This window comes from Pipistrellus kuhlii, unplaced genomic scaffold (genome assembly GCF_014108245.1).
Source record: "Pipistrellus kuhlii isolate mPipKuh1 unplaced genomic scaffold, mPipKuh1.p scaffold_m20_p_18, whole genome shotgun sequence".
Lineage (NCBI taxonomy): Eukaryota > Metazoa > Chordata > Mammalia > Chiroptera > Vespertilionidae > Pipistrellus > Pipistrellus kuhlii.
In genome coordinates this window covers 18,270,734-18,297,821 of record NW_023425493.1, presented here as the reverse complement: position 1 = coordinate 18,297,821, position 27,088 = coordinate 18,270,734, and the positions used below count along the sequence as shown (strand labels likewise).

The following is a 27,088-nucleotide window of genomic DNA, read 5'->3' as shown; positions in this document are numbered from 1 at the left end:
GAATGAATTCCTCCTGCCCTCCTTTTCAATGTCCTTCCCTTTTTAAGTTTGAAGCATGGTATATAAGTCTTTTAATTTATTTTTAATGCTTTATTATATTCTCCACATGTGCTAATTTTAGACCTAAATCATTTTAACTGTGAAGTGTTACAGTCTGGTCAAGATAGTGAAAATAATTGCAGTTAGTCATGATATCTGAGTGGTTGATTATTAAATTAGATGGGGGCTGAGAACTGAGACCTGAAGCTGAAGGACTCAGTTCTCAGCCCCCATCTAATTTAATAATCAACCACTCAGAACAGGGTCTAATGTTTTTTGGGTCATGGACCTCAATGAGAATCTGATGAAAACTATAGACTATCTCCTTAGATAAATACACATGCTCAAATATTCATAATAGATCTAAGTATCATATTATGCTATAACAGTCATGGCTATAAGACTTTTTGTGGCAGTTTTAAGCCTTTAAGCGAAACATCAGTGCTATATAATAATCCCATTAATGCGGCCACATGAGTAATCTAAACATTTTTTAGTAGTTACATATACACATGCATCATTCTTTTGTTAATGCTTTAAATCTTTTGAATTCATATATGATTTTTATTATACCACATCACAACTTGGACTAGCCACATTTCAAGTGCTCAAAAGCCATAGGCGGCAAATGTCTACTCTTTCAGACATTGCATGTCCAGGTTGTTATGTGTGCTTTTATAATTTTGTTGGGTGTTTTTTCATGATTCATGTGTTCTTGCTGCTGAGGCCTTTTTGTCTTCATTAACTTCCCTTTTAATAAGCTGTTTCTGTTCCTAAAATATAACTTATTAGAATGATGCATAAAATAAAAATAGTCTCTGAAGGAAGACTTGTGCTAGTGTTTTTATGAATACAGAATGTGGACTTTGTGATATGTACTTTGGCTATGTCTAGTCTTCTTGCTTACCACAGAGTTTCTTGATATGCTTTACATAGTTTGAGGCTGCCAAAAGAGTAGTCTGTGGTTCAGAGAGGTTTGACTTTACTAACCATATTTATTTGAAGGAAAATATTTATTGTACTTTTACTTTATTTCTGCTCCCAATTTATTTGTTAATTTGGTATGTTATTTAGAAGTTATGCACATGAAATGCCAGTATTTAAGAACTTTTTTCCTATTACTTAAGACTTCATAAAGGAGTAAAATATACATTTTGGTAAAAGGTGTCAAGTTAATATCCAAAATCAGATTATACTACTATTTTCTGGCATTCTTAAAAAAAATCTTTCCACACACCTTTTGTATTTTTATTTTTTTTAATATAATTACATTATGATTTAGAACCTGATAGAGAGGTCATTGAGTTTTAATGTTAGTAATGGTTATTTTATTAGCTTTAATCTACTGAAATTTCTGGGTATCTTTTGTTCTCTAATTTTAGTTTGGAGTTCTCCATTTGCAAGACTGGTTTCAGTTTAACTGGTTTTTGTACTTTTTATTTAAAACTAATTATTATTTTTTAATAATAGGGAAGTTCATGGCACACCTTCCAATATAAGTCCCAATCCTTTAGAGTCAAAGCATGTATATTGTGTGGATGTTAATGGAGAAAAGCCTGAAAATGGGAATCGGATGGTAACCAGTCGAGAAGAACGGAATACACATTGTCGTGATTTTGAGAGTTCCCAATCATCTGTCATGAATGATACTGTTGTTAGGTTTTTAAATGATCGACCAGCAATTGATGCATTGCACAATTCTGAAAGTTTGGTTAAGATGGCAGCTCCAATGAGAACTGAGGAAGAAAAGCCTAATAGAACAAAGGGAAATGAGAACAATTTGAAGACTTCTGGCAATAACATAGGCCATGATATTGATCCGAAAGTGTTACGGCTAGCTGACTCTTCTCCCTCTTCTACGAGTACTTCTAATTCCCAAAGATTAGATATCTTAAAGCGGCGACAACATGATGTCAAACTGGAGAAACTCAAGGAGCGGATTAGGAAACAGTGGGAACACTCAGAAGAAATAAATGGCCGGGGCCAAAATCAGGGTCAGATTGACCACCCAGTAATGGTTGTTAATGTTGATAGCTCAGTGACAGCAAAAGTCAGGAAAGTGGCAACAGCACCACCTGCTCCAGCATATAAAGGTTTGTAATCAGTCCTTGTATCTTTCTCTTTCTGCCTCCTTATCCTTCTACCTCCCCAGATTGTATTTGAGTAGAGATGATCATCTTTAAAACAGGTTGTGATTCTCAAACACATAAGAAATTAATTCAAGGTGCAACTTAAAAATGCAGGTTTCTGGATCCTACTCTGGACCTAAATCAGAACTTCTGGGGATAGAGTACAGAATTGGAATCTTTAATAAGTCCATCAGGACCACAATATGAACATTTAATAAATTGTCAAAAAGAGGAAATAAGAACTAGTACATTTTCAGAGAACTGAAAGTATTTCTCTTATTCTGCCATTGTATTTAGATTGTTATAGGAATTTTTTCACAAGTAATACTTAAAGAACAGTTCAGTCAGTTTGAGTTAATATTTAGTTACAGAATATTTTGGCACTAACATTTGATTTTAACTTTCAAGTTTCGACACGAGTTTTCCCCCCTGTGTTTAAGAAAACAATATTAAAATCATATACCAACATTGATAGAGTTGGTATAACTCTATGAGAGATAATGTCTGTTTTTAGCCAGGTCATGTTTTTATATATATAGTGGTTTTAAGAAGTTTGTATTTTTATGTTCCTGAAATTATTTTCATAGGGTCATCATGTAGTTTTTATTACAGAGTTAATACATTGATCAGGTTAGTTTATGTTAGACTTTTGTCGTGAAAATGTCTGCCATTGTAACTTTTCTTTTGTGGATATTTTTCCAAGTTCAGTTTTTCTATATAAATGAATGAAGATCAAAATATTGTCAAGATTTGTTTCTTCTGTTAAATTTAAGTTACTATTTAAAAACTAGGACAGTTTTTGCTCTACTCAAATTTGTTTTGTATTTTTCTACTAAATCCAATTTTTCTCTGACCCCTTTTGTAATTTTTTATATTTCTAAAGTGTCTTTAGTCATTTTTTTTCTGCAGAACAAATTTTGCTGTGTACATTTAAGCGAAGTACCAGTTTTGTTTTGCTAATGACATTCATTGTGAATTAGATTTTAAAAAACAGGTAATTTGCATTTCTAGCTAATTTGTGATAAAATTGTGAGTAGTTCTCTTTAGAATCCTGAAAAAAAAAAATTGCTCTGTTATCCATGATTGGTCTAATGTATTATTAATAAAATTCTTTTATACCTTTTTGTTAGTTGTGTACCATGTAGTAATTGTCCACACTGTTGACAGAGCAAATAGCAAATGGATGGGTCAAAATGTGCTTGTTGGTTCTGAGATAGGGAGTCACTATCCAAAACTTTTGCTATATTTATATCAAACCCATTAAATGCATATTATACATTTAAGGTTTGTTTATTCTAGAAGTTAGTTCAGTCATAGGCAAAGTCTGACAGATATTAGCAACTAATGCCTATCTTCAAATAAAAGAATAAGTAGTGTAGTTTCTCTGTCAGTCTTAAGAAGGATAGTTTAAATCTCTGATATTTATAATTTATGATTGACATTTTTTATTTAATTTAGTATTTCTCCACTTCTAGTTGTTTTTTTGTTTTTGTTTTTTTTAAATATTTTATTGATTTCAGAGAGGAAGGGAGAAGGAAAGAGAGATAGAAACATCAATGATGAGAGAGGACCATTGCCCAGCTGCCTCCTGCATGTCCTCAACTGGGGATCGAGCCCACAACGTGGGCATCTGCCCTTGACTGGAATTGAACCCGGGACCCTTCAGTCCATAGTCCAACGCTCTATCCACTGAGCCAAAACAGCTAGAGCCAGTTCTAATCTTTTTGAAGAAATATATATTGCTTTATCTCCCCGAAGCTTACTTTTTCCAAATAGTATTTGTCTACACATTATATGTTAGCTAATTATTCATTCCTCTCATAAACCTTATAAAGTTGCTCAGCATTATTAGTTATTAAGGAAATGCAAATCAAAACCATACTACAGTTGCCGTTTCACATCTACTAGGGTGACTGTAATAAAAAAGACAGACAATAATTACTGTTGGCGAGGATGTGGAGAAACTGGAAACCTCATACATTGCTGGTGAGGATGTAAAATAGTACAACTATTTTAGAAAACAGTTTAGCAGTTATTCAAAAAGTTAAATATAGAGTTACTATATGACCCAGCTATTCCACTTCTAGGTATAATATCCACGGGAATTGAAAACATATGTCCACATAAAAACTTGTACACAAAAGTTCATTGCAGTGGCATTAATAGTAGCTAAAAAATAGAATGTCCATCAGCTGATGAATGTTCATCGGCTGATGAATAGATAACAAATGGTATATTCATACATTGAAATATCATTTGACAATAAAAAGGAATAAAGTTTTGATACATGTTACACAGTGGATAAATATTGAAATCATTATGCTAAGTGAAGAAGCCAGACACAAAACCACATATTGTATGATTCTATTTATATGAAGTGTCTAGAATAGGCACCTCCATAAAAATACAAAGTAGATGAACAGTTGCCATGGAACAGAGACATGTGTGTGTGGGCTACTGCTAATGTATACAAGGTTTCATTTCAGGGCAATGAAGTGCTTGGGAATTAGATGATGATAGTTGTATAACTTTGTAAATATACTACTAACCACTGAGATGTACACTTTAAAAGAGTGAATGTAAAGTATGTTAATTATGTTTTATTTAAAAAAAGAGTATAACGAACAAAACTTACAAAGCAACTTTGATAAGAATGTTCTGTGTGTTGATATGTATTAGGCTTTAATCCATCAGAGACCAAGATTCGAACACCTGATGGCAAAGTGTGGCAAGAGGCTGAGTTTCAAAACATGAGTAGAGAACTGTATCGAGACTTAGCACTTCACTTTGCAGGTGAGAGTAGAGCTTTCTAAGATTTTTAGTGTTATATCATGCATGCTAGCTAACTTAAAATATTTAAACATAAAAATGGTCACCAAGCTAAAGATATTTCCCTTTTCTAACTATGTGGTATACTAAAGTGGTGGTGGTTTTAGTCATAAGGCTCTCTTAGCCTCTAGGCTCTGCTCCAGAGTTAAAATTAGCATACAGGGCTGATGTGACAGAAGCGAGGCTATTTTTAAACTGAGGGACTTGGAGAGTAGGGCCTGTTTGAAGAAAATACAAACTTGGAGAGTAAGGCCTTTCTTCAAACAGGCCCTACTCTCCAAGTTTATTTCTTCTACTAGATCTCTTGAGATCTTTGAAATGGTCAGAGAGTGATAGGCAGGCAGCAGTTAAGAAGATACATGAGGGCAAAATGCAGGAAGAAAAATGAACCTTATAGGAAGGGAATAATGTTAAAGGATTGGAAATATGAGGTACTTCTGGAAGACAGGAAGAGGGGAATAGGAAGGTCATACTCATAATGTTATTAAGTATTGAACACCTAGTTCGATTTTGGACAAGATTCTAGTATTTAGTATTCTGTGTTTTTACAGTTGAGGAAATAGAGACCCAAAGAGTAATTTTCCCAAGGTTTCATATAGTAGTAGTTAAGAATTGAAGCAAAGTGGGGTGGGGGTTGGGTGGGAGGGGATAAAGACAGGGAAATGAGGACATCTATAATAGTGTCAACAATAGAAAAAGGAATTGAAGTCAAGATTCAAAGCCATCTCTGACTATAAAGCCAGAGATGTTTCTAGTAAGCCTTCATAGAGTTCCTTCTAATACTTTTGGTGTCATTTAAGTGTTCAGTCCAGTTTTCTTACTGTTAATTTTAGAGCACTGTATCAGAAATTCTTTTCTCTTGTGGAGAAAAAGTATCTTATCTAATAAAGAGGGAATATGCTAATTGACTGTCACACCCTCAAGCCACAAAATGGCGGCTCCCAGTCTCCTTACAGGACAGTATCATTTTAGATAATTAGAATGCTGTAGGTCAAAGATCTCTTAAAGAGGTTTGTCTGTTATACTGTTGTTATGGTAGATGAACTCTGTGCTCCTAGCTAAGACCAACCCATCCCCACTTGTGTTTTAGATTCCATTTGCTCTTGTGCATTTAAGAACATTACTTTAGCCCAGATTCCTTTCTTTTACATCGTTAGGTTTCCCCCTCTGCAAGGTTATGCCTTTCAACAAACATACATATTTGATAACGTGCTGTTCTCTCAGCCATCATAAAAGAACCCCTCTTTTGGCCCTATTATCTTCAACTGCTGCCCTGTTTGTCTCCTATTTACAGGAAAACTTAAGAAAGTTGCCCTATACCCTTTGTTCCCATTTTTCTCCTTCCTTTCACTCTCAAATCCTTTCTATTAGGTTTTTGCTCCTACTTCTCTGTAAACTACTGTTATCAAGATCATCAGCTACTTCCACATTGCTAAATCCAATGTTTAGTTTTTATTTGTCATCTTGATTTCTCACAACATTGGACATGATTGAAACTCTTTTAAAACTCTTCACTGGACATTTAGGATACCATAAATGTTTGGTTTTCCTCCTCAGTCTGATTGCACCTTTTCAGTTTTTTTCTGATGTCTAAAAATTGTCATGTCCCATTCTTAGTACTTGGATCGGTCCCCTTCTTCTCCCCTTTAAACTTTTATATATCTACATACACATGAACTTGTCTCAGGGCTTTAAATATTTGTTGTTGATGATTCCAAATTTATGTCTCTGTTCCAAACGTCTCCTTTGAACTCAGACTTTTATATCCAGCTGCTAACACCACATCTTCCTTTGGATATACAATATAATAGACTTATTAAGCTTAAAATATCTAAAATGGAGCTAACTAAATGGGGCCACTGTACACCCCTTAAACCTATTCCTCTGGTAGTCTCTCTACCTCAGATAATCCTATTCTTATTGTTTAGGCCCCTTGGCCCCCATATTTCCCTCATAACTTATATCTAATATTATCTGAAATGTATCTAAAATAAAACCACTTAGCCTGCCTCTGTCACTACCACCTAGCTCTAAGCCACCATCAGTCTCTTGCCTGGACTACTGCAGTTGCCTTCTAACTGGTGTCCCTACTTCTGCCTTTCATCTGAGTCTGTTCTCATCACAGCTGTTAGATTAAGTTTGCTAAAATTTAATTGAAATTTTATCAGTCCTTTGCTAAAAATCTTTCAAACTCTTTCCATCTCAATCTTGAGTGAAACCTGAAGTTCTTACAATAACCTATAAAACCCTACATGATCAGTTATGTCTCTGGCCCCAATTATTGCAACTGTTCTCTTTCTTCACTTCATGCAAACTGGCCTCCTGCTGTTTCTTAGACATTTGGTATGCTCCTGCCTTTGACTCATACTTACTTCCACTTTGCCCAGAATTCTGAACTCTCTCTCTCTATTTTAAAGTTTATTTATTTATTTATTTATAATGAAGGTTAATTCATACACACACACACACACACACACACACGAGCAAAAATAGATTTATAGTTGTGAATACGTGGAACAGAGTTTATTCCTGTATTAATTATTAATTATTTATTAATTATTGTATTATTTGTACTATATAAAACTACTTTTGCCCACCCCTCTATATACTCTCAGATTAGAATTGAAAAAATTAAGGAGTAGTAATTTGTATGTGAAATACTTGACATATTTCACTAACATAACTATAGAAGGGCCTAATTTAGGAATATTAAGAATGTTATGAAGTTTTATTCTAGAAGTTCATTAATATCTCAGTTACATAGGAATTTTTAAATGAAATTGGAATCTGAGAAAGTGCTTATGTCTTGAGATTCTATAAATGCTGTGGAAACTGGTCTGGAAAGCATTATTGTTGAAGTTTCTTTCAGTTTGAGGAATTGAGTTACATTTCTCAAGTATTCGCTGAAGAAAATAAATACAAAGATTTGGAACTTAACAGTGGGATAGTGGTAATCCTTAGACTTTTCCATAAGAGGAATTGGCATTGGTAGCTTATGGGTCATAGCAATAGCCTCAGTGGAGAGTTATATAGTTTATATTGATTTTTCATACTGGGGAGAGGATGAGTAGGTGGATAGAAATAATTTTAATATTTGCTGTAAATGTTTCTGATTTTCAGAAGACACCTCTATGAAAGAGAAACCTGCTGAAAAAAGTAAAGAGAAGAAAGTGGTCAAGCCAGTACGAAAAGTCCAAAAGGTAGCACAATTTTCAAGTCCAGAAAGCAAAACAGGTTAGTTTTCTCAATATCATGTACCTCCTAAAGTTAGATATTACTGAAATATATCTACATGGAAATAAATGTTTGTTAACCAGATTTTTCATTGTTTGGCACATATAAAAATGGAATACAGTTTATATATCACTAGAGGCCCAGTGCACGGATTTGTACACTGGTGGGATCCCTTGGCCTGGCCTGCGCCCTCTTGCAGTCTGGGACCCCACCAGTGCACAATCAAAGCTGGGGAGGGACCATGAGAGGACTCTAGGGCATGTCTTGCTCATCTTGCCCAGTCTGGATTGGCCAGACTCCAGCAGAGACCTACTGGCACATGTATTCATGTGCAGAGCTATTAGTTATAAGAATTAACCTAAATATTGAAGAATGGTGAATGGTTAATTAAACTAGATTTCTACTAGATAGAGTACCGTGTGGCCATTTCAAATCACAATTTCCATAAGATATAACAAAAATGTTTTATAGAAAGCTTCTAAGAGAAAAAGATAAAATTTTATATATGCAATGACTACAATCACATATTATTATGATTTTTAAAACTATTGTAAGGAAGTACACAAAATAATACTAGTACTTTATTTAACTGTAGGTAGTGTTTTCTTCTATTTTTCAAGCTTTTTTGGTAATGCTATTTTAATTGAATCTATATATATAAAAGTGACCAAACCACTGGTCACTGTGATGTTCACTGACCACCAGAGGGCAGATGCTCAACACAGGAGCTGTGCCCTGGTGGTCAGTGCACTCCCACAGCAGGAGTGCTACTCAGCTGACGGACCTGTCCCAGGGGCCCACCAGCCCAGCAGCAGCCACTCCCTTCCTCAAGAGTTCCCTGGTCCAATCTCTGGAGAATGGGCCAGGCCCAATCCTGAGAGTGCTGCTGGCCTCCTGGAAGTCGTCCTCAGATATCACAGCTGCTTCTCTTCCTTAGATGCTCCACAAGGAAGAAACAATATAAAAGGGGCTGCCAGGTGGCTCCCAACAACCAGCGCAAAAGTCAGCAGGACAGATCTGGATCTCAGGCTGCCAAGGGCATCCCACTGCCCACACAGATGACCACTGGCATCCCGGTCCCCCTCACCTCCCTCCAGACAGGCACCAGATGCAGGGCTTATGGCCGCTGCGGCGATGCAAGCCTCTCCTGATCAGGGCTGACTGGGGACGAGCCAGAGGCAGGCATAGTGGGTCCAGGATGAGTGGGAGCGGCAGGCAGGAGCAGCAGGCAGCGTTGGACTGTGGGTTTCGGCCAGATTCCCGAAGGCCAATCCCAAGGAATCCCACCCATGTATGAATTCATGCGTCAGGCCTCTAGTTTATAATAAAAGACATTCCATTTAGAGTTTCTTTAAATGGGACTTTAATTTAAAAGTTTAATTGCAAGTATAGTTTTAATGAAAACATCTATCATATTATGAAGAAACATGAATTATAAATGTGTGCTATTTATTTTAGAAAAAAATATTTTGCAACTTGTTATTAACGGTCTATCTAAAATATTTAAAAGATTTTACATCTGTTGCTCAATTTAATTATAAAGAACTTTATGCTTTTAAGCAAAATGAGAGAACAGGCCTCTCTTTAATTTCAGCTTAATTTTCTGGATCAAAAACAAGCAACCATAAATATACTGGTAGTTATTTATAAATGTTGGCTTCTGAATATCTTCATTGGTTATTTCTGAATTCTGGCTTTCTGGAATAGTCTTATGTAGTCACTCGTAGAAAAAGAGGACTTTCACTATAGATAAACTATTAATACAGCTTTTGAACATTTAGTGACTGTCTCAGTCACTGCCCCAGTGTACACATAGGAATTAGCCTACCACAAACTGGAAAAATATAATCCAAGATCAGTGTTCAAAAGTTACAGTAGTTCCAGTGTTTCATTTCAAACTATTCCCCTGATAACCGTATTACATAGTATCTCATGAAAAATAGCATGCCTTATTATTATTATTTTTATTGATTTCAGAGAGGAAGAGAGAGGGAGAGACAGATAGAAACATCAATGATGAGAGAGAATCATTTATCAGCTGCCTTCTATACACCTCACAGTGGGGAGAGCCCACAACCTGGACATGTGCTCTTGACCGGAACTGAACCTGGGACCCTGGCTGATGCTCTATCCACTGAGCCAAACCAGCTAGTGCTATTGTGTGTTTTTTAAAAAGAAACTGTACGCGTGAGTGTGTGTGTATGTTTTATACCCACTTATATTTCAACAAGCAATGCATAACTAGAATGATTTTATTATAATTCTACCAGCAATGATTATGAATGTAAAAATCATTTTTCTAATTTAATTAGGTTTAAAGGACTATTTTATTATTTTTATTCCATTTATTATATTACTTTTCATTTAAATATATATATCTCATGCTTATTTTTTATGGTTTCTATTTTATAAACAGTCTTGTTTCATTTATTGTTTTTAAGTTACTGTCTATTTTGAGATGATGGTCTAATTTTAATTTTTGTACAATCTGAAAATAGTAAACTAAAGGTATTTCTCCTGATAAAGCGCTGTATTTACTGGAACATTCTTTTATTTTTATGAATATTTATAATTGGGATAATTGAAAATGTTGATAGTATTTGTTTAATGTCATTATTTTATGCATAAAAATGTAGTGTGTAGTTTTGGTATATATCTGTGAAATTCCCTATAATATCATCTCCTCCAAAGGTAATCACAGTTGTTATATGTTATATACTTATTTTAAATTTTTTTCTATGCTTAGATTAAGTTCAGCAAACATACATTTTACTATGTGCCAGATACTGTGCTAGTGTGGATATACTAAACACTTTTATAGTTAACAATATTTTTGTTAAGTGGAAAAATTGTTGGATTCAGTGACCTAGTTTTTGAGGTTTCAGTTATCATTATTAATATTTGGTACTTAACTGTGTGTGGGTACATCAAGATTTAAACAAACATTTTTTATTTTGGAGATTTAGGGTTAAAAATTAGATTATAAATCTTTTGACTTTGGCATAAGATAAGCATTAAGAATATTAGAAAACCTGTATGATTGAGTAGATATACTTTTTACAACTAAATTTTAAAGTCAATGCTTATATTTTAGGTAGCAGTCATCTGATAAGTACATCTTCTTGGCGAGATGGACAGAAATTAGTAAAGAAGATTCTGGGACCTGCACCCAAAATGGAGCAAAAAGAGCGAAGAACAGTATCAAGTGACAGAAGTGGAAGAGAAAGAACTACTAAATCTGGTAAGTAATCAAATTATTACATTATCTCAATAATTAAAATTTGCTTATGTAAGTATATACTTAAAGAGGGAGAAAATACTCTTTTGCTATTGACTTTGCTTTATATGTAAAATTGTGAATGTAGCTCAAAAAAGAAGACATTCTAGCCGAAACTGGTTTGGCTCAGTGGATAGAGCGTCTGCCTGCGGACTGAAAGGTCCCGGGTTCGATTCCTGTCAAGGGCATGTCATTGGTTATGGGCACATCCCCAGTAGGGGGTGTGCAGGAGGCAGCTGGTTGATGTTTCTCTCTCATCGATGCTTCTAGCTTTCTATCCCTCTTCTTTCCTCTCTGTAAGAAATCAATAAAATATATTAAAAAAAAAAAAAAAAGACATTCTATTGGGCTTGTCTATGGATAACTTCTACACAGAAGTATTCTACTAAGAATTTTGTTTATACTGCCGAAACCGGTTTGGCTCAGTGGATGGAGTATTGGCCTGCGGACTGAAGGGTCCTGGGTTCGATTCCGGTCAAGGGCATGTACCTTGGTTGTGGACACATCCCCAGTGGGGGGGTGCAAGGGGCAGCTGATCGATGTTTCTCTATTATTGATGTTTCTAACTCTATTCCTCTCCTTTCTTTCTGTAAAAACTTAATAAAATATTTTTTAAAGTAATAAAAGATGGATTTTTTTCTAAAGCCAAGGAAGTATAGTGTTTCAGAATATAGAAATTCTCCTATTGTTAAAAAAAAGATGTTTTTGTATCCTTCTAGAATATTTTTTAGAAAACTTTATATGATGTTTAAATTAGAGTTTAAGATAAAGAGAAATTTTGTCACTGAATGCAATAAATTTTAGGAAAGAATACAGAATTTTAATACATCACTAACAGTTCATCCTTTGCAGGAAGTCATATTGGAAGAGCAGAATCTGATCCCAGGTTGAATATTTCACATAGACATCTTCCACGAAACTCAGAACGTTCAAGAAGTAGAGCTCGGTCTGAAAATAATATAAAGAAATTAGCTCCATCTCTTCCAGATAATAAACAGGAGGAAAATACTGCCTTAAATAAAGACTTTTTACCTATTGAAATTCGTGGAATTCTTGATGACCTACAGCTGGATTCTGCAGTTCAGGCAGCAAGGCAAGAGGGAGAGTTACAAAATCAGAAGTCATCAGCATCAATACAAGCATGGAGGAGTCATAGCTCAATAAAAAGAAAACCTGACAAAATAGCAACTAATGAAGAGCCCCCTGTTATTTCTAAAAAGCGCCACTATGACTCAGATGAGGTACGACAGTACATTGTTAGACAGCAGGAGGAAAGGAAGAGGAAGCAGAACGAAGAGAAGAAGGCTCAAAAGGAGGCCACTGAGCAGAAGAACAAACGATTACAGGAGCTCTACCGGAAGCAGAAAGAAGCCTTTACTAAAGTAAAAAATGTACCTCCTTCTGAGCCATCAGCAACGAGGCGTCTACAGGAAACTTACTCCAAATTGCTACTAGAAAAGACCTTGCTTGAAGAGCCGTCTCATCAACATACTATGCAGGAAACACAGGTAATAGTAGTGACAGAAATACACAGGGAAGTAATTTATGGTTAGAAAAAGTTTATTTGCTGTATTGTTTAAAAATTAGCAACCATTCCTGTATGCTCAGGCAAAATTTGTAATGATGGGCTTTCATGAAATTTATTGTATTTGAAGAGTTATTTGATAAATATGATTGAGTGTAAGTTCTCAATTAGAGATTTACTATTTCTCTGTTACCGATCTGTTCCATCTCATCATTCATTGCTAGTTTTCATTGTATTACTGAGCACATGAAGTTAGTTAGATTATGATAATGAAAGCCTAGTTCTAATTCATTGTAGTAATTTTATGAGTATTGTTAATGTTTTTTAAAATAATAAGAGCAACATTAAGTGTGTACCATTTTAAAGGTTTTTACAGACTTAGCTTTGGTAAATTTTCACAAGTCTGAGAAGATGTAGATACTAGTTTTTTACTTATCTGGTGAAAACAGGTTTAGAAAGAGTGTAATATCCTCTAAATTATGCAGTTAATATTACGTTCCCTTGTTGGTTTTCAGGTTTAAATTTGCTATTAATTATAATGGCTGTTTTTAAAACAGTTTAAATGGGTTTTATTTGACAGGGGAAAAAAGCCTCTACATTTCCTGATTTTTGTAAAGGTGAAATGATTTAATATTTGTCTCATGGTGATTGGAATCAGATGGATTTGATGTGCTTTTCTTCCTAGACCAGACCAGGGTATCAGCCATCTGGAGAATCTGACAAAGAAAACAAAGTGCAGGAACGTCCCCCAAGTGCATCTTCCAGCAGTGACATGTCCCTGTCAGAACCACCACAGCCTCTTACAAGGTAAAAAAGGGAGAATGAAAGGTGATCAAGGGTCTCTCTTCCATAAAATTCAGTATAGTGGTCTATGCTCAGTTAATTTTGTTGACTGACTTATGTGAGCAAGAGGTTTGTTTAGAAATTGGTTTATATCTTCCAATGGAGATTTAAGCATGGTTACACTTCTACTTACTGCATCTTCTATTCTATTCAACTTTTACCTATCTTTTAATATCCAAAGTAAATGTCAGTTCCTCTTGGGGATTACCTACAAGCTCTTACTTTGAACTAAACACAATAAAAGTTTGTTGGATGAATGAATCACAGTGAAATTAATATTTTAAAGTATTTGTAGTAAATAACTTTTTAAAAGCACTTCTGTATCCATTAAATCAAAATTTCTTCATACAGCATATCAGTTTATTCATCTTACCTCTCAAAAATTATATTTGGAGATGTATGTGAACACATGAATAAGGACTAAAGGGATTTGATTTAATGCCAGATTGGTGATTGAGGGCTATTGAGAAGCCCTAGCTTCCACATGCCCTCACTCCCTATTGTCTGTGTCAATTGGTTATGTTTATATACATGCATACAAACAAGTCCTTTGGTTGATCTCTTACCACCCTCACCCCCAATGCTCTCCTGCCTTCCCTCTGAAGTTTGATAGTCTGTTTGATGTTTCTCTAATATTTATCAATCTTAGCATTCTCTTTTATGTAGCATTATTTTTAAAGGGAAGTGTAGAGCCAAGGCTGTAAAAAATTTTATCCACAGTCTTAAAGGTAAGAATGCCTTCTCTTTCATGAAAATATTTCAAAATATCTTAGTTGAAGAAAGCAGTTTGCAAAGCAGTATGTATGAATGATAAAATTATATTTTTGTGAAATTATACACCAAAACATTACATACACATAGAAAAACATTTGGGAAGATATAATTCTAATTGAAATATTAATAGTGCCTCTTTATCATTGTTTAGCTGTGAGTGAACTTTATCTTTCTTGTCCCCTTTGCCTGTCCTTTTTTTTTTTTTTTTTTTTTTTTTTTTGCAGTGAATGTACATTACTCTTATAATCAGAAAAAAACAAAACTTAAAAAAAATCCAGTAGCTTAGTTATGAGTTGCTGTGTTAACAAATATATTGTGATTTTCATTTGCAGAAGGGACTTGACAGAACCTACATGGGTGCAGCCCGATAGACTGAGCCCACGTGCCCATCATTCTCAACCACAACCTCTTGTTGGAGCAGCTGGAAATTTACTCTCCCATCTCTTGGGTCTAGAGCATGCAGGATTTTTGCATAAGGATTTGGAATCTATTTTACCAACCAGGAAGAACCATAATATTGCTTCAGGGCCATTAACTTTCACACCTCAACCATATCTGACCTCACCAGCTGCTCATCAAGATGCCTTGTTAAAACCTAGTGCCAGCCAATATAAGAGTAAACTTGATCGTATTGAAGCCCTGAAAGCAACAGCTGCTTCTTTGTCCAGCAGGATTGAAAATGAAGCCAAGAAATTAGCTGGGGCTAACATTAATTATGGGTCAGTGTGGAACACTGAGTATGATGTGCAACAAACACCCCAAGAAGAGGGCCCTTGGACAAAGGTTATAAGTCCACCTGTGAAAGAGGATACTGAAGATGTGTTCACTGCCAGAATTCAAAAGATGCTGGGAACCTGTGTATCTCATGCAACTTTTGATGATGAGCTTCCTGGTGTAGGCAACCTTAGTGAATTTAAAAAGCTTCCTGAGATGATAAGACCTCATAGTGCCATATCAAGCTTCAGAATGAGATCCCCTGGTCCCAAACCAGAAGGGCTGCTGGCACAGTTGTGTAAGAAGCAGAGTGACTCTTCTAGCTCCGATCTGCAGCCTTGTTCTCAATACAAAGCCAAAAAGTCCCTTGGTTCCAGCACAGACTCAGTCAGTGAAGGGCCTCTTCTTAGTGAGGGGAGTCTCTCTGAAGAAGAGGGAGGCCGGGATGGACGGCCCTCTTTGAAGATAGCAGAAATCTTAAAGGAAAAGGAATTTTGTGCTGGAGAAAGAAATGCTTATGAACCCATCAAACAGTTTCAGAAGGAAGCTGAAAAATTCTTACCACTTTTGGGTCACATAGGTGGTACACAAAGCAAAGAACCATGGGAAGAATTGGCAAAGGGAAGTCCACGTAGTGTCATTAATATTTTCACAAAATCATATCAGTCATATGGAAAAGGTGAGAAAAATAAGTAGGCTTTGTAATATTTGTATAATTATTTCATTCTATAAAGATAATACTTAAGTACAAATTTTCATTGTTAATAATGAGGGTAATGAAAACATTGTATCAAAATTATCTGCCAGCTTCAATTAGAGTATAGTAATTTAATATTTAAATTTTTATTTTTAGTTTTTAATGTCATAAAACAATCGTTGATTGATAATTATAGAAATTTTGGTCTAATTTAGAGAAATTCATAAATGATGTTGAAGCTTGGTATGTATACTAGATTTTCTCTGACCATAGATATGTAATTTATATAGTAAGTATATTTCTTAATGCAGTGACTTGTGAATTATTGGGAATACAGTGGTCAGGAATTAAGAAGGGCAACTATAGTAACATTTCTGATAATGAAAACAAATCTATTTCTGTTTTTCAAAACTAATTTTAAGAACAGACTTTGAAGATTAATGTAGCTCTATAGTTGATTCCTGAAACAGTAACTTCTAAAGGCCCCTGCTTGGCCTAAGATTCTGCAACAGAATTTTTTATAATGGACTCAGTTCCTTCAAGCCTTTTCTTTGTTCTTACTGCCATAGGTGGATTCAACAGTCTTATGTTTAACCTAAGAATTTCAGGTTGGAGAGTGATGCTGAGCTTTAAGTCAACTATTGATACTGTGGTTTTTTAAATTTCCATTCCACACAGTGAACAACTTATTTGACAAATGGAGTGATTTCATCTGTTCATCTTACGCTTAATTGGGTATCACAGTGGGTTTCCCCTGAATTCATATTTAGCTACTTTGTTATGATCATATGTAGACTTATATAGCTATTGTTATCTTTGATTTAACACATTTTTGTAGAAGGTAATTTTTAAGTTTGTTGGATTTTAAAGTTCTTTTGAAGAAAGCAAAGTGTTTTTAAATCAACATCCTTATTTTGTTAAATAAGAAATTTGGGTTCTTAATCCTTTAGATTTTCATTAATATTTTATAGTTATACTGAAATATAACTTACAGTTACAGTTGAAATAATATGTTTTCTTGGATTTGGTTCAAAGTAATCTGTAAGAGGAATGAGAGATGGGAAGAATAGGAAATTTAATTGAAATTAGATTGATCATGTATTGATAATTGTTAAAGTTGTGTGATGGATACTTCAATTTCATTGTGCTAGTCTCTACTTTCATTCATGCTTGAAAAGTAATAAAAAGTTAAAATGTATTGTTAGAAACAAAGATAGATTGAAAAGAAGCACTAATAAAAGCAAACAAAAATATCCTTAAATCTTCGTTGTTAATCCCCATGTGTGGAATGTTTTGCTTGTGGTATTTTTATCTTTGTTTTAAAACACATTTCAACTATTACTTTTGACAGGGTTTGAAGACAGGTTCGAAAGAGGAGCATCAACATCACAGCCCTTGAATGCCAGCACAACTCCTCTAAGCAGTGTCTCATATGAGGATGATTTTGTCTCCTCTCCAGGAAATGGGACTTTGACAGAAAAAACCCCAGCTCTTGAACCTAAGTAAGAATAAGTTGACAATGTGGAATGAAATCTGAAAAATGAGAGAAATTTAAAAATGAGAGCTGTAATCTCAATATTAGGCAGATTTTGCTTGCTTAAAGATACATTTTGAGGTTTCATAGCACTGTTTTGTTTTGTTTTGTGTGTTTTTTTAAAATATATTTTATTGAAGGGAGAGGGATAGAGAGTTAGAAACATTGACTCCTGCACACTCCCCACTGGGGATGTGCCCGCAACCAAGGTATTTGCCCTTGACCGGAATCGAACCTGGGACCCTTCAGTCCACAGGCCAACTCTCTATCCACTGAGCCAAACCAGTTAGGGTAGCACTGGTTTTTAAGAACACAGGTTCTGGATTCAGACTTTCTGGTTTTAAGTCCAGGTTCTCCTGATTATTTGTCGTTTGTCTTTGGGTATATTACTAACCTCCCAATGCCTCAGTTTTCCTCCCTGTGAAATGGGAAAGAATAACAGCACTAATCTCATGGAGTGTTATGAATATTCAGTTAAATACAAAGTACTTAGAACAGGGCCTGGCACATAGTAAGCCTGATATAGATTGTTAAATCAGTCTGTGAGTAGAGGATCTTATACTAATGTAAGAAGATTAAGAAATGGTTTTCTGTGATAGATAGATCCTTGACTTCATGATCCAAAGTAATCAGAAAATTTCTTTTACAATTGGGATAACATCTAAAATTTTGCAAAACATTGAAAAATAACTATTATCAGTATTTATTGGTCACTTAATGTGCAAGGCACTGAGAGGACTGAGGGAGCTTTACCTGTATTAGCTCATTCTTTTTTGTTGTTGTTAGTTTTATTTTTTATTTTTTTAATATATTTTATTGATTTTTTACAGAGAGGAAGGGAGGGAGATAGAGAGCTAGAAACATTGATAAGAGAGAAACATCAACCAGCCGCCTCCTGCACACCCCTTACCAGGGATGTGCCCGCAACCAATGTACATGCCCTTGACCGGAATCGAACCCGGGACCTTTCAGTCCGCAGACCGACGCTCTACCGCTGAGCCAAACCGGTTTTGGCTGTTGTTGTTAGTTTTAAATGTATTAATGGTTGAATGAAATAGTAATGGTGTTTTTAGCATTTAAAATGAGTTCAGGGGTCTGGACTCATGGAGTTCTAGAAATCATAAATACTATGTAAATGAAATTGTGTCCCCTGTAGGTAATCTGAGAAACTCACAATATTATAAATGTTACACTTTCAAAGAAGGAACCTTTAGCTGGTGAATTCTGGAAACTAAAAGACCAAGATTATTGATGCGTAGATACAGTGTAGAATAGTTGCTGTTGTTTTTATTATTCCTCACCAGAGGATATTTTTCATCGATTTTTAGAGAGAGTGGAAGGGAGGGAGAGAGAGAAACTTTACATTGATGGGTTGCCTACTGTATGTGCCCGATAGATACTTCAAGGATCTATCTGGTGCCCAGACTAGAGCTGGAGATAGAGCCTGCAACTGAGATATGTGCCCTTGACCAGAATCAAACCCAGGACCCTTTAGTCTGTGGGCTGATGCTCATCCTAGCCAAACCGGCTAGGGCTAGAACAGTTTTTAAAGAGTAATTTATAAGCAATGAGAAGAAAAGTAATGATATTCATATAGCTACAGTGATTCATCACGTGATTCGGTCTTCTAAGGTGTCAGATACTCTTTGCAGGAACTCCAGAGTTTCCTCTCTGACCCATGTGGTGCTGTGTCTTGAGTCTGGGGTGGTGTTGTCCAGTGAATGCCCCCGATAGTTTAGCCTTGCCAGGAAGCGAGTCAAAGACACTTTTGCCTGCTTCAAGTGGCACCATGTTGCTGAGATGGTTCAATTTACTTCAGTAGACACTCAGAAGGTGACTCCACAGGACCTGGAGGCGCCTACACAAACCTAAGTGCTTCCTCTGCTCCTCCTTTTCAGTATGAACAACAAACCACACACCTTTTGCCTCCAGATGCCCTCCCCTCCCCCCACCCCGCCAGCCTGGTCTCCCCATGCAGCCTTGGTCATCCCTCACTAACCTCCCTGCTGGCCTGGTCATAGGCAGCCATCTTGTGAGGGTGTGAGGGTTAATTTGCTTATTACCTCTATTATATAGGATTCCTACTTCAGGAAGTGAAGCACTAAGTTACTTGTACAAAGTCATACAGCAAGTGAATCAGACTTTTCCTAATTTTCTTACTATATAAAGTACTCTAATTACTTACATTCAATATAATTTTCTTGAAAAATTACAAATTGTAATTTACATAAAATCTTTGGATGGTTTTTAAAAAAATAGTTATATCTAGGTTGGACTCACAAAAATAAGTATTATTAAAATTATATATCAGGAAAAGTGTAGTTTAAAATTTTGAGCTCTTAGGAAAAGATTAAATTTTAAAATAACTTGTAGGGATTTAATTATGATATTTAATATTACCAATTAATATGATTTATTACATTTTATTTTTAGGTTAAAGTAGAACATATTAAATTGTTGTTTACTGTAAGGTTGTCAAAAGAAAAATAATGGGGGAAAAAGGAAAATAATCACATATTAAATTATAAATCTGAATAGAAATTGAGACTGAAGTTTCTAGTATCCAACATATTTTTTTCTCTTGTGTCTAAATTATCCATTTTTATTGGTTTCACTTTAATAAACAACTCTCTTATATTTTTCTCAGTAATAAATAGAGTCATAGGAAAGAACTCTGGCTTATGGTAGTAAGAAAACAAAAAAGAAAAGTGGAAGGCATCTTTGAGTATAATTATATTCTCCTTGTGATCAAATAGATCTAAAATATCTGTACATTAGCTGCATTTTAATACTTGTTATTTCTTTTTTTAACCACTGTTATTCTTTGACAGTATTGGTGGTAGCATTTTGGGTACTAAAGAGGACCATTCTAGCAGGAAGTCAGCCTATGATCTTTCCTCTGTGGATGTTACTTCCCAGCATTCATCAGGGACCCAGTCTGCTGCATCTTCTTGTTCATCTACTTCTTCTAAAGGAAGAAAAGGAAAAAAGGAAAAAACAGAATGTAAGTGGAATTCTCCATGGGGACTTTTTCTCTTGCCAATGATTTTGTGGTAGTGATCTAAAGTTATTTTATTCCATAAGCAATTAGGTGAATTTCTTTATAATAATTTAATTAGCTTTCATATTATTGTAGTAATATCTTTTGATATATAACAGTATAAATCTATTGCTTTATACAAAAGGAATACATTTGCAGTGATAAAAATTTAAGGATTGTAGATACACCATCATACAAGAAATTCCCATTGAGCCCTCTGCTCAGCTATAACTACTATTAATACTTGATGCCTATTTTTTCAATTCTATGTAATAAAACCCTAACATGCAAATTGACCAAATGGCAGAACAACTGGTCACTATTACGTGCACTGCCCCCTGAGAGGGAGGTGACCAGTGGTGGTGATGGGGAACGGGGCTGGCCCACGAGCAGCGACAGGTCACCAAACAAGGTGGATGCCAGCAGGGCCGCTCAATTGCCCTACCTGCTGGTCACCCCACAGATGACCCTGATTGCTGGCCTAGGGTCCCTATCTTATATATTGGGAACAGTCTCTTAGATTTAAACATTAAAACCTGGCAGGGCTACTCTAACACTGAAAACACAGGATGATGCAATGATAATATGCAAGGATTCTAGCGTGCACATTTTGTGGTCAGCCCTGATTCTGACATAACTGTGTGACAAAGCCAATTACTTAACTTCTCTCTGCTTCAGTTTTTCCACCCATAAGATGGGGAAAATGGTACTACTGCCTCAGAAGGATCATGTTATGTATTGCTTTTTGTAATCAGGGCAAAAAAATGTAGCTGCCCATACAAAAGCAAGATGCCTTTCACTTGTATGAAAAGTATGGTCATTGGTGCATGCAGCATCCTGGATTGTGAGAAGGATGTCCGACTGCCAGTTTAGACCCAACATCCTCTGAGAGGTCCCAGATTGCGAGAGGATGCAGGCTGGGTTGAGAGGACCTCCTACTCCTGTGCACGAATTTTGTGCACCAGGCCTCTAGTATATACATAAAAACACATACTTCTCCCTAACCAGTGGCTTCAGTTGGTTAGAGCATTATCCCATATACCAAGAGATTGTAGGTTTGATTCCCTGTCAAGCCACATACCTAGCATGCAGATTTGATCCCTGGTCAGGGTGTGTACAAGGGGGTAACCATCTATGTTTTCTCTCTCTCATTGATGTTTTTCTCTCTCCCCCTTCCTCTCTCTATAAAAAAGTCAATGAGGAACATATCCTTGGGTGAGCATGAAAACAAAACAAACAAACAAAAAAATACACATCTTTGCTTTAAAAAGAAATAAAATGATGTTTTGCAGCGGCTTTTAAAAAGACTTCATAGTATGTCATGTACATCTCTGAGTGTCATTATATATAACTAGAGGCCTGGTTATTATATATGAAACCGTGCACTGAGCTGATTTTGGCCTGATCCCTGCAAGCCACGCCAAGGGACCCTGGGCCTCTAGTGTGCATATGAGACATTTGGTTAATCTCTTTCCACCCTTTCCCTCCCCCGCTTCCCTCTGAGATTCATCAGTCTGTTACATGTTTCCAGGCCTATGGGTCAAGCGTCTGCCCCTGATGGTCAGTGTGCGTCATAGTGAATGGTCAGACACTTAGCACATTAGCCTTTTATATAGAGAGACATTCAAATTTTCTTAACTGAAAAATAAAGATGATAGCAATAGATGTTTTATATGCAACTGGCCCTTGGGGCACTCTATATATTTTGAATGATTAAAAAGAATACCATTCAGTCCCCTCCATTCTTCTATTGGCTATGTTGCCATAGAGGTGAGAAGATAGAATAAATAGGCAGAGGCCTCTTAAACTCACAGGATGATCTTTAGGGAATGATTTTCTTCCAAATTGTTTTTTTCTAAATGTAAAAAATCATTCATTAAGTTAAAAAAGGGGGGGGGGGAGGGGAGAAGGCTGTAAATATAGACAACTATTTAAAAATTAAAAATTACCTACAGCTAACGAGTGTTAACTTTCATTTTAGATTTTACCTTATTGTACTAAAATATATATACTGTAAACTTTATCATTTTAATTGTTTTAAGTGAACAGTTCAGCCCATTAAGCACATTCACATTGTTGTGTAACCATCACCACTATCAATTTCTAGACCTTTTTCATCTTTCCAAACTAAATCTCTGTACCCATCCTAATTTATAAAAACCCAGGGTCCATAATTACCAACCGAAGGCTCAACAGAACACGGACTCCCAAGGGGGATGTGGATCAGGCCTGGAGAGAGGCCTAAAGAGAGAGGCAGGGTCTGATCCACAGCCTCTGTGGCAGCTGTTGATCAGCCATTGCCTTTCTTTTTCTCTCTGGGCCTCCATGGGGCTGCTGATCAGCACCACCTCTTTGATCAGGACTGGAGATAGGCCTGGAGACACTGACTGGCATAGAAACAGACCAATCAGAACCAAATCTGGGTGAACTGTGAGGAGCCATTGGCTGCCTAGGAGGCAGAGCTTTTGAAGCTGACTGACAATTCAGAACCAAATTGGCTGGCAAGGGAAGGCAGTTGGGGGCAACCAGGCTTGCAGGCAGAGGGAGTTGGGGTGAGATCAAGCCAGCAGGGGAGGGCAGTTAGTGACAATCAGGCAGGCAGAGGCAGTTAGTGACAATCAGGCAGGCAGGTGAGTGGTTGAGCCAGCAGTCCCAAATTGCACAAGGGATGTCCGACTCCCGGTTTAGGGGATTGGACCTAAACTGGCACTCAGATGTCCCCCAAGGGGTCCCTGATTGGAGAGGATGCAGGCTAGGCTGAGAGAACCCCTCTCCCCCGTGCATATATTTCATGCACTGGGTCACTAGGTAAACAATAATTCCCCATTTCTCTCTTCTTCCTGCCCCTGCTAACTAACCATTGTTTTCTATATCTATGAATTTGGCTCTTCTAGGTACTTCATTTAAGTGGCATCATACAATATTAATCCTCTTGTGTCTGGCTTATCTCATTTAGTGTAATGCCCTCAAGTTTCATCAATATTGTATCATTTATCAGAATGTCCTTTTTTAAAAATATATATATATATGAGATAGAAACATCAATGATAAGAGAGAATCTTTGATGGGCTGCCTCTACACGCCCCCTACTGGGGATTGAGCCTGCAACCTGGGCAGGTGTCCTTGACCAGAATCGAACATTTGGACTCTTCAGTCCATAGGCCGATGCTCTATCCACTGAGCCCCACCTGGGGCTATAAATGTATCTTTATGTGTTAGTCTGGTTCTTTTTTTTAAGGGAATATCCTAGAAGTTAATTATTGGGGCAAACAGTATGCCATGTTTAAAATTTAGATACATTTTGCCAAATAACTCCAGAAAGCCAGTGTCATTTTATACTTCCAATGTGATAGTGCTAGCAGAAATTATTTCTTAATCATCAACCTAGCCATAACTCTCTTACAGATTGGAAACATTCTGAAAGTCTTTAGTAGGAACATTAGACATCATTTTATCAGCACTTCCCAGAGTCTGTCTTTTCTTGTGAAAAACTTATTCAGTGGGAGAGGCTGTTTCACAGCTGTTTTGAGGCTTATGAAAGATCTACATGGTTCTGTATATTTGGGGAAATATTTTTAAGAGTGAAACAGGCCTCTTACCTACCATTCATCAACACTTCTAATATGCTAATACGCATTATTTACTTTAGGAAGATTGTGAAGCCATGTAGTATGAAATTCTATCCAGATTTATTTGACCACAGTCTCATTTCTTCAACTAGCATGTTATGACACTAGAAGTCATATTGAACACATTTTGTGAAATGCTGATCTTGCTCAATTCTTTTATTTAGCAATTTTATGCTTTGTTTACATTAGTGTCTCACTTAAAGTTAGTTATTGGCAAAGCGTGAATTCTGACTTTTGAATCTCAAATCTTTTACTATAATATACTGTACAACTTAAAATATCATGATATATTATTGAATAGGAGTATAAGCAATATGATTCATTATAGGTTTTTAAAATTTATAATGTAAAACAGGATGATATGTAGTATAGGTAGTGTTTTGTGGCTTTCAGATTCCCAATGCCCTTTAACATAACAATGCCTTAGAAATACTCTATGTATTTTACTTTCCACAGCATCATCTTAAACTTTCTTCTTTATCCCCAAGTTATAAAATCAGTGTAATTTTTGTTGTGTGTACTCCATCTGGTGGTGAAAAGGAGTGTCTACATGCTCTGTGCAAAAAGCTCCTTCCCAATGCAGTTGAAAGTAGTTGTAGATTAAAGTAGCAGTCATCATTCCATACTAAACTCTGTACCCATTAAACAATGACTTCCCATTCTTCCTTCCCTTACCCCAGTGGCCACCATTCTACTTTTTTTGGGAAAATATTTTCTTTTTTAATGTTTATATTGATTTCAGAGAGAGTAGGGAGAAAGGGATAGAAACATCAATGATGAGAGAGAATCGTTGATTGGCTGCTGCATGTCCTCTCCCACCCAAACTGGGGATCAAGCTTGCAACCTGGGCATGAGGCCTGACTGGGAATTGAACTGTGACCTCCTGGTTGAACTTAACTGCTGGGCACCATTCTTTCTGTCTCTATGAATTTGACTAGGAAATTTAACCATTGTTAAGTGCATACATAGTTTAGTAGAAATAAGTAATCTTACTTATTGTACAGGTATTACCATTATGCATCTCCACAACTGTTTCATGCATCCCAAACTGAAACTCTTAACTTATTAAGTAAAGTTTATGCTCCCAGCCCCTCTTCCCTGACTCCTGGTAACAGCTGTTCTACTTAGTGTCTCAATGAATTTGCCCATTCTATGTACCTATATAAGTGTATAATCATAGAATATTTGTCCTTTTCTGGCTGGCTTATTTTACTAAGTGTAATGTCTTCATGCATGTTGTACCATGTCAGAATGTTCTTCCTTTTTAAGGCCATATAATATTTCATTATATGTATATAGGTACCACTTTTTAGTGTTCGTTATACATTCATCATAGTGTTGAAGGATACTTGGGTTGCTTTTACCTTTTGGCTGTTGTGAATAATGCTGCTATCAATATGGGTTTACAGTATAAATTTTTTTAACTTTTCCATTTTCTTTTAATTGTTAACCATGCCTATATTTAAAAAAAATTGTTTAGTTGCCATTAAAATGCAGTTCTTTGTTCTGCTTTTTTTTTTTAATGTAACAAATATTTTCCCATGCTGCTATTGAGACATATCATCAAGGTGAATAATGCACTAGATGTAGAGTCATAAGGCCTGGGTTTATGTCCTATTTCTGCTGTTGACCATGTATCCTTAAGCAAGTAGTCTCATAGATCTCTAGTTATCTCAGCATTAAATGAGCATATACTACCCACTTTATAAGATGTTTAAAGGCAATCAGCCGAAACCGGTTTGGCTCAATGGATAGAGCGCTGGCTTGGGGACTGAAGGGTCCCGGGTTCGATTCCGGTCAAGGCATGTACTTTGGTTGTGGGCATATCCCCAGAAGGGGGTGTGCAAGAGGCAGCTGATCGATGACTCTCTCCCATCGATGTTTCTAACTATCTCTCTCCCTTCCTCTCTGTACAAAAATCAATAAAATATATATTTTTAAAAAAGATGTTTAAAGGCAATCAGGTAATATATATGGAGTGCATTTTAAGTTACAAAGTGCTATTTAAATGTTTACTATTATCTGTGTAATTTAGACAACTCTTCTGTTGCAAATGTAAACCTTAAAAAATTATATAAAGTTATTCATGGAATATTGTGCATAATTTTTGTTGGTGTCATAAGCTCATTAAGATACTCCTTTAGGTGAAATTATTCTGAGAATCTGAACAGTTTTATGAATTTGGCTATATAGTTTTTGTCCTAGAGTTTTTCAAAAGGATTGTGTAGTTCAGTTGGCAGCTGATAACATTTTTGGCAGGTTTTGGTTTTACCCTTGTAAGACTTCTTTTTGTTTATTTTTTCATAGGCGTAGATTAGTACTATATATTTACATTTTTTAATCATTTTATTTAAGAACCATTATTTTTAATAGCAAATAGGGGATGTTAATGGAAGAAACTTCACTTTCCTAAAGTGAAAACAAAGATATGAAAAACACATTTTAAAAATAAGTCCACTTTTAAATATTCTGTTCTGTACTTATTATTTTACTGAAATCTGGGTATCTATCAATTACCATTCAGTCTCTTCTATTGAGAATCAGCTTTATAAGAAATTTACTTTATAGGGCTGGATTCACTCACTGGAAATGTTCAGAGCTCACTTCTTGATGAGGAAAAAGTACACTCTGGCTCAGAACGTGACTCTCACCAAGAGAAGAAATCTGAGACCAGTAGCAAACTCTCTGTCAAGGATTATGAGCAGACTCTTGACACAGATAGCACTTTGGAGGATCTTTCTGGGCATTCCGTGAGGTAAAGTAATGTATATTTTATACTGTAATTCATTTTAATTAAACTTGCAATATTATTGATGTCCAGTGA

General features: G+C 35.9%; 1 protein-coding gene across 4 annotated transcripts in view; it reads left to right on the top strand.

Moving 5' to 3' along the window:
• The window catches only part of CEP350 (centrosomal protein 350), a 102,654-nt gene that overhangs the window by 20,532 nt on the left and 55,034 nt on the right, over window positions 1-27,088 (top strand). For 3 of the 4 annotated variants that reach the window (XM_045583170.1, XM_036441967.2, XM_036441965.2), the window contains exons 6-15: window positions 1,510-2,132; window positions 4,848-4,961; window positions 8,118-8,231; window positions 11,326-11,472; window positions 12,361-13,016; window positions 13,719-13,840; window positions 14,983-16,043; window positions 17,413-17,563; window positions 20,427-20,599; window positions 26,833-27,019. In XM_045583170.1, coding sequence (XP_045439126.1) covers window positions 1,510-2,132; window positions 4,848-4,961; window positions 8,118-8,231; window positions 11,326-11,472; window positions 12,361-13,016; window positions 13,719-13,840; window positions 14,983-16,043; window positions 17,413-17,563; window positions 20,427-20,599; window positions 26,833-27,019 — 3,348 coding nt within the window. The remainder of the gene's footprint in view (window positions 1-1,509; window positions 2,133-4,847; window positions 4,962-8,117; window positions 8,232-11,325; window positions 11,473-12,360; window positions 13,017-13,718; window positions 13,841-14,982; window positions 16,044-17,412; window positions 17,564-20,426; window positions 20,600-26,832; window positions 27,020-27,088) is intronic. The other variant, XM_045583171.1, reaches the window with a different exon arrangement.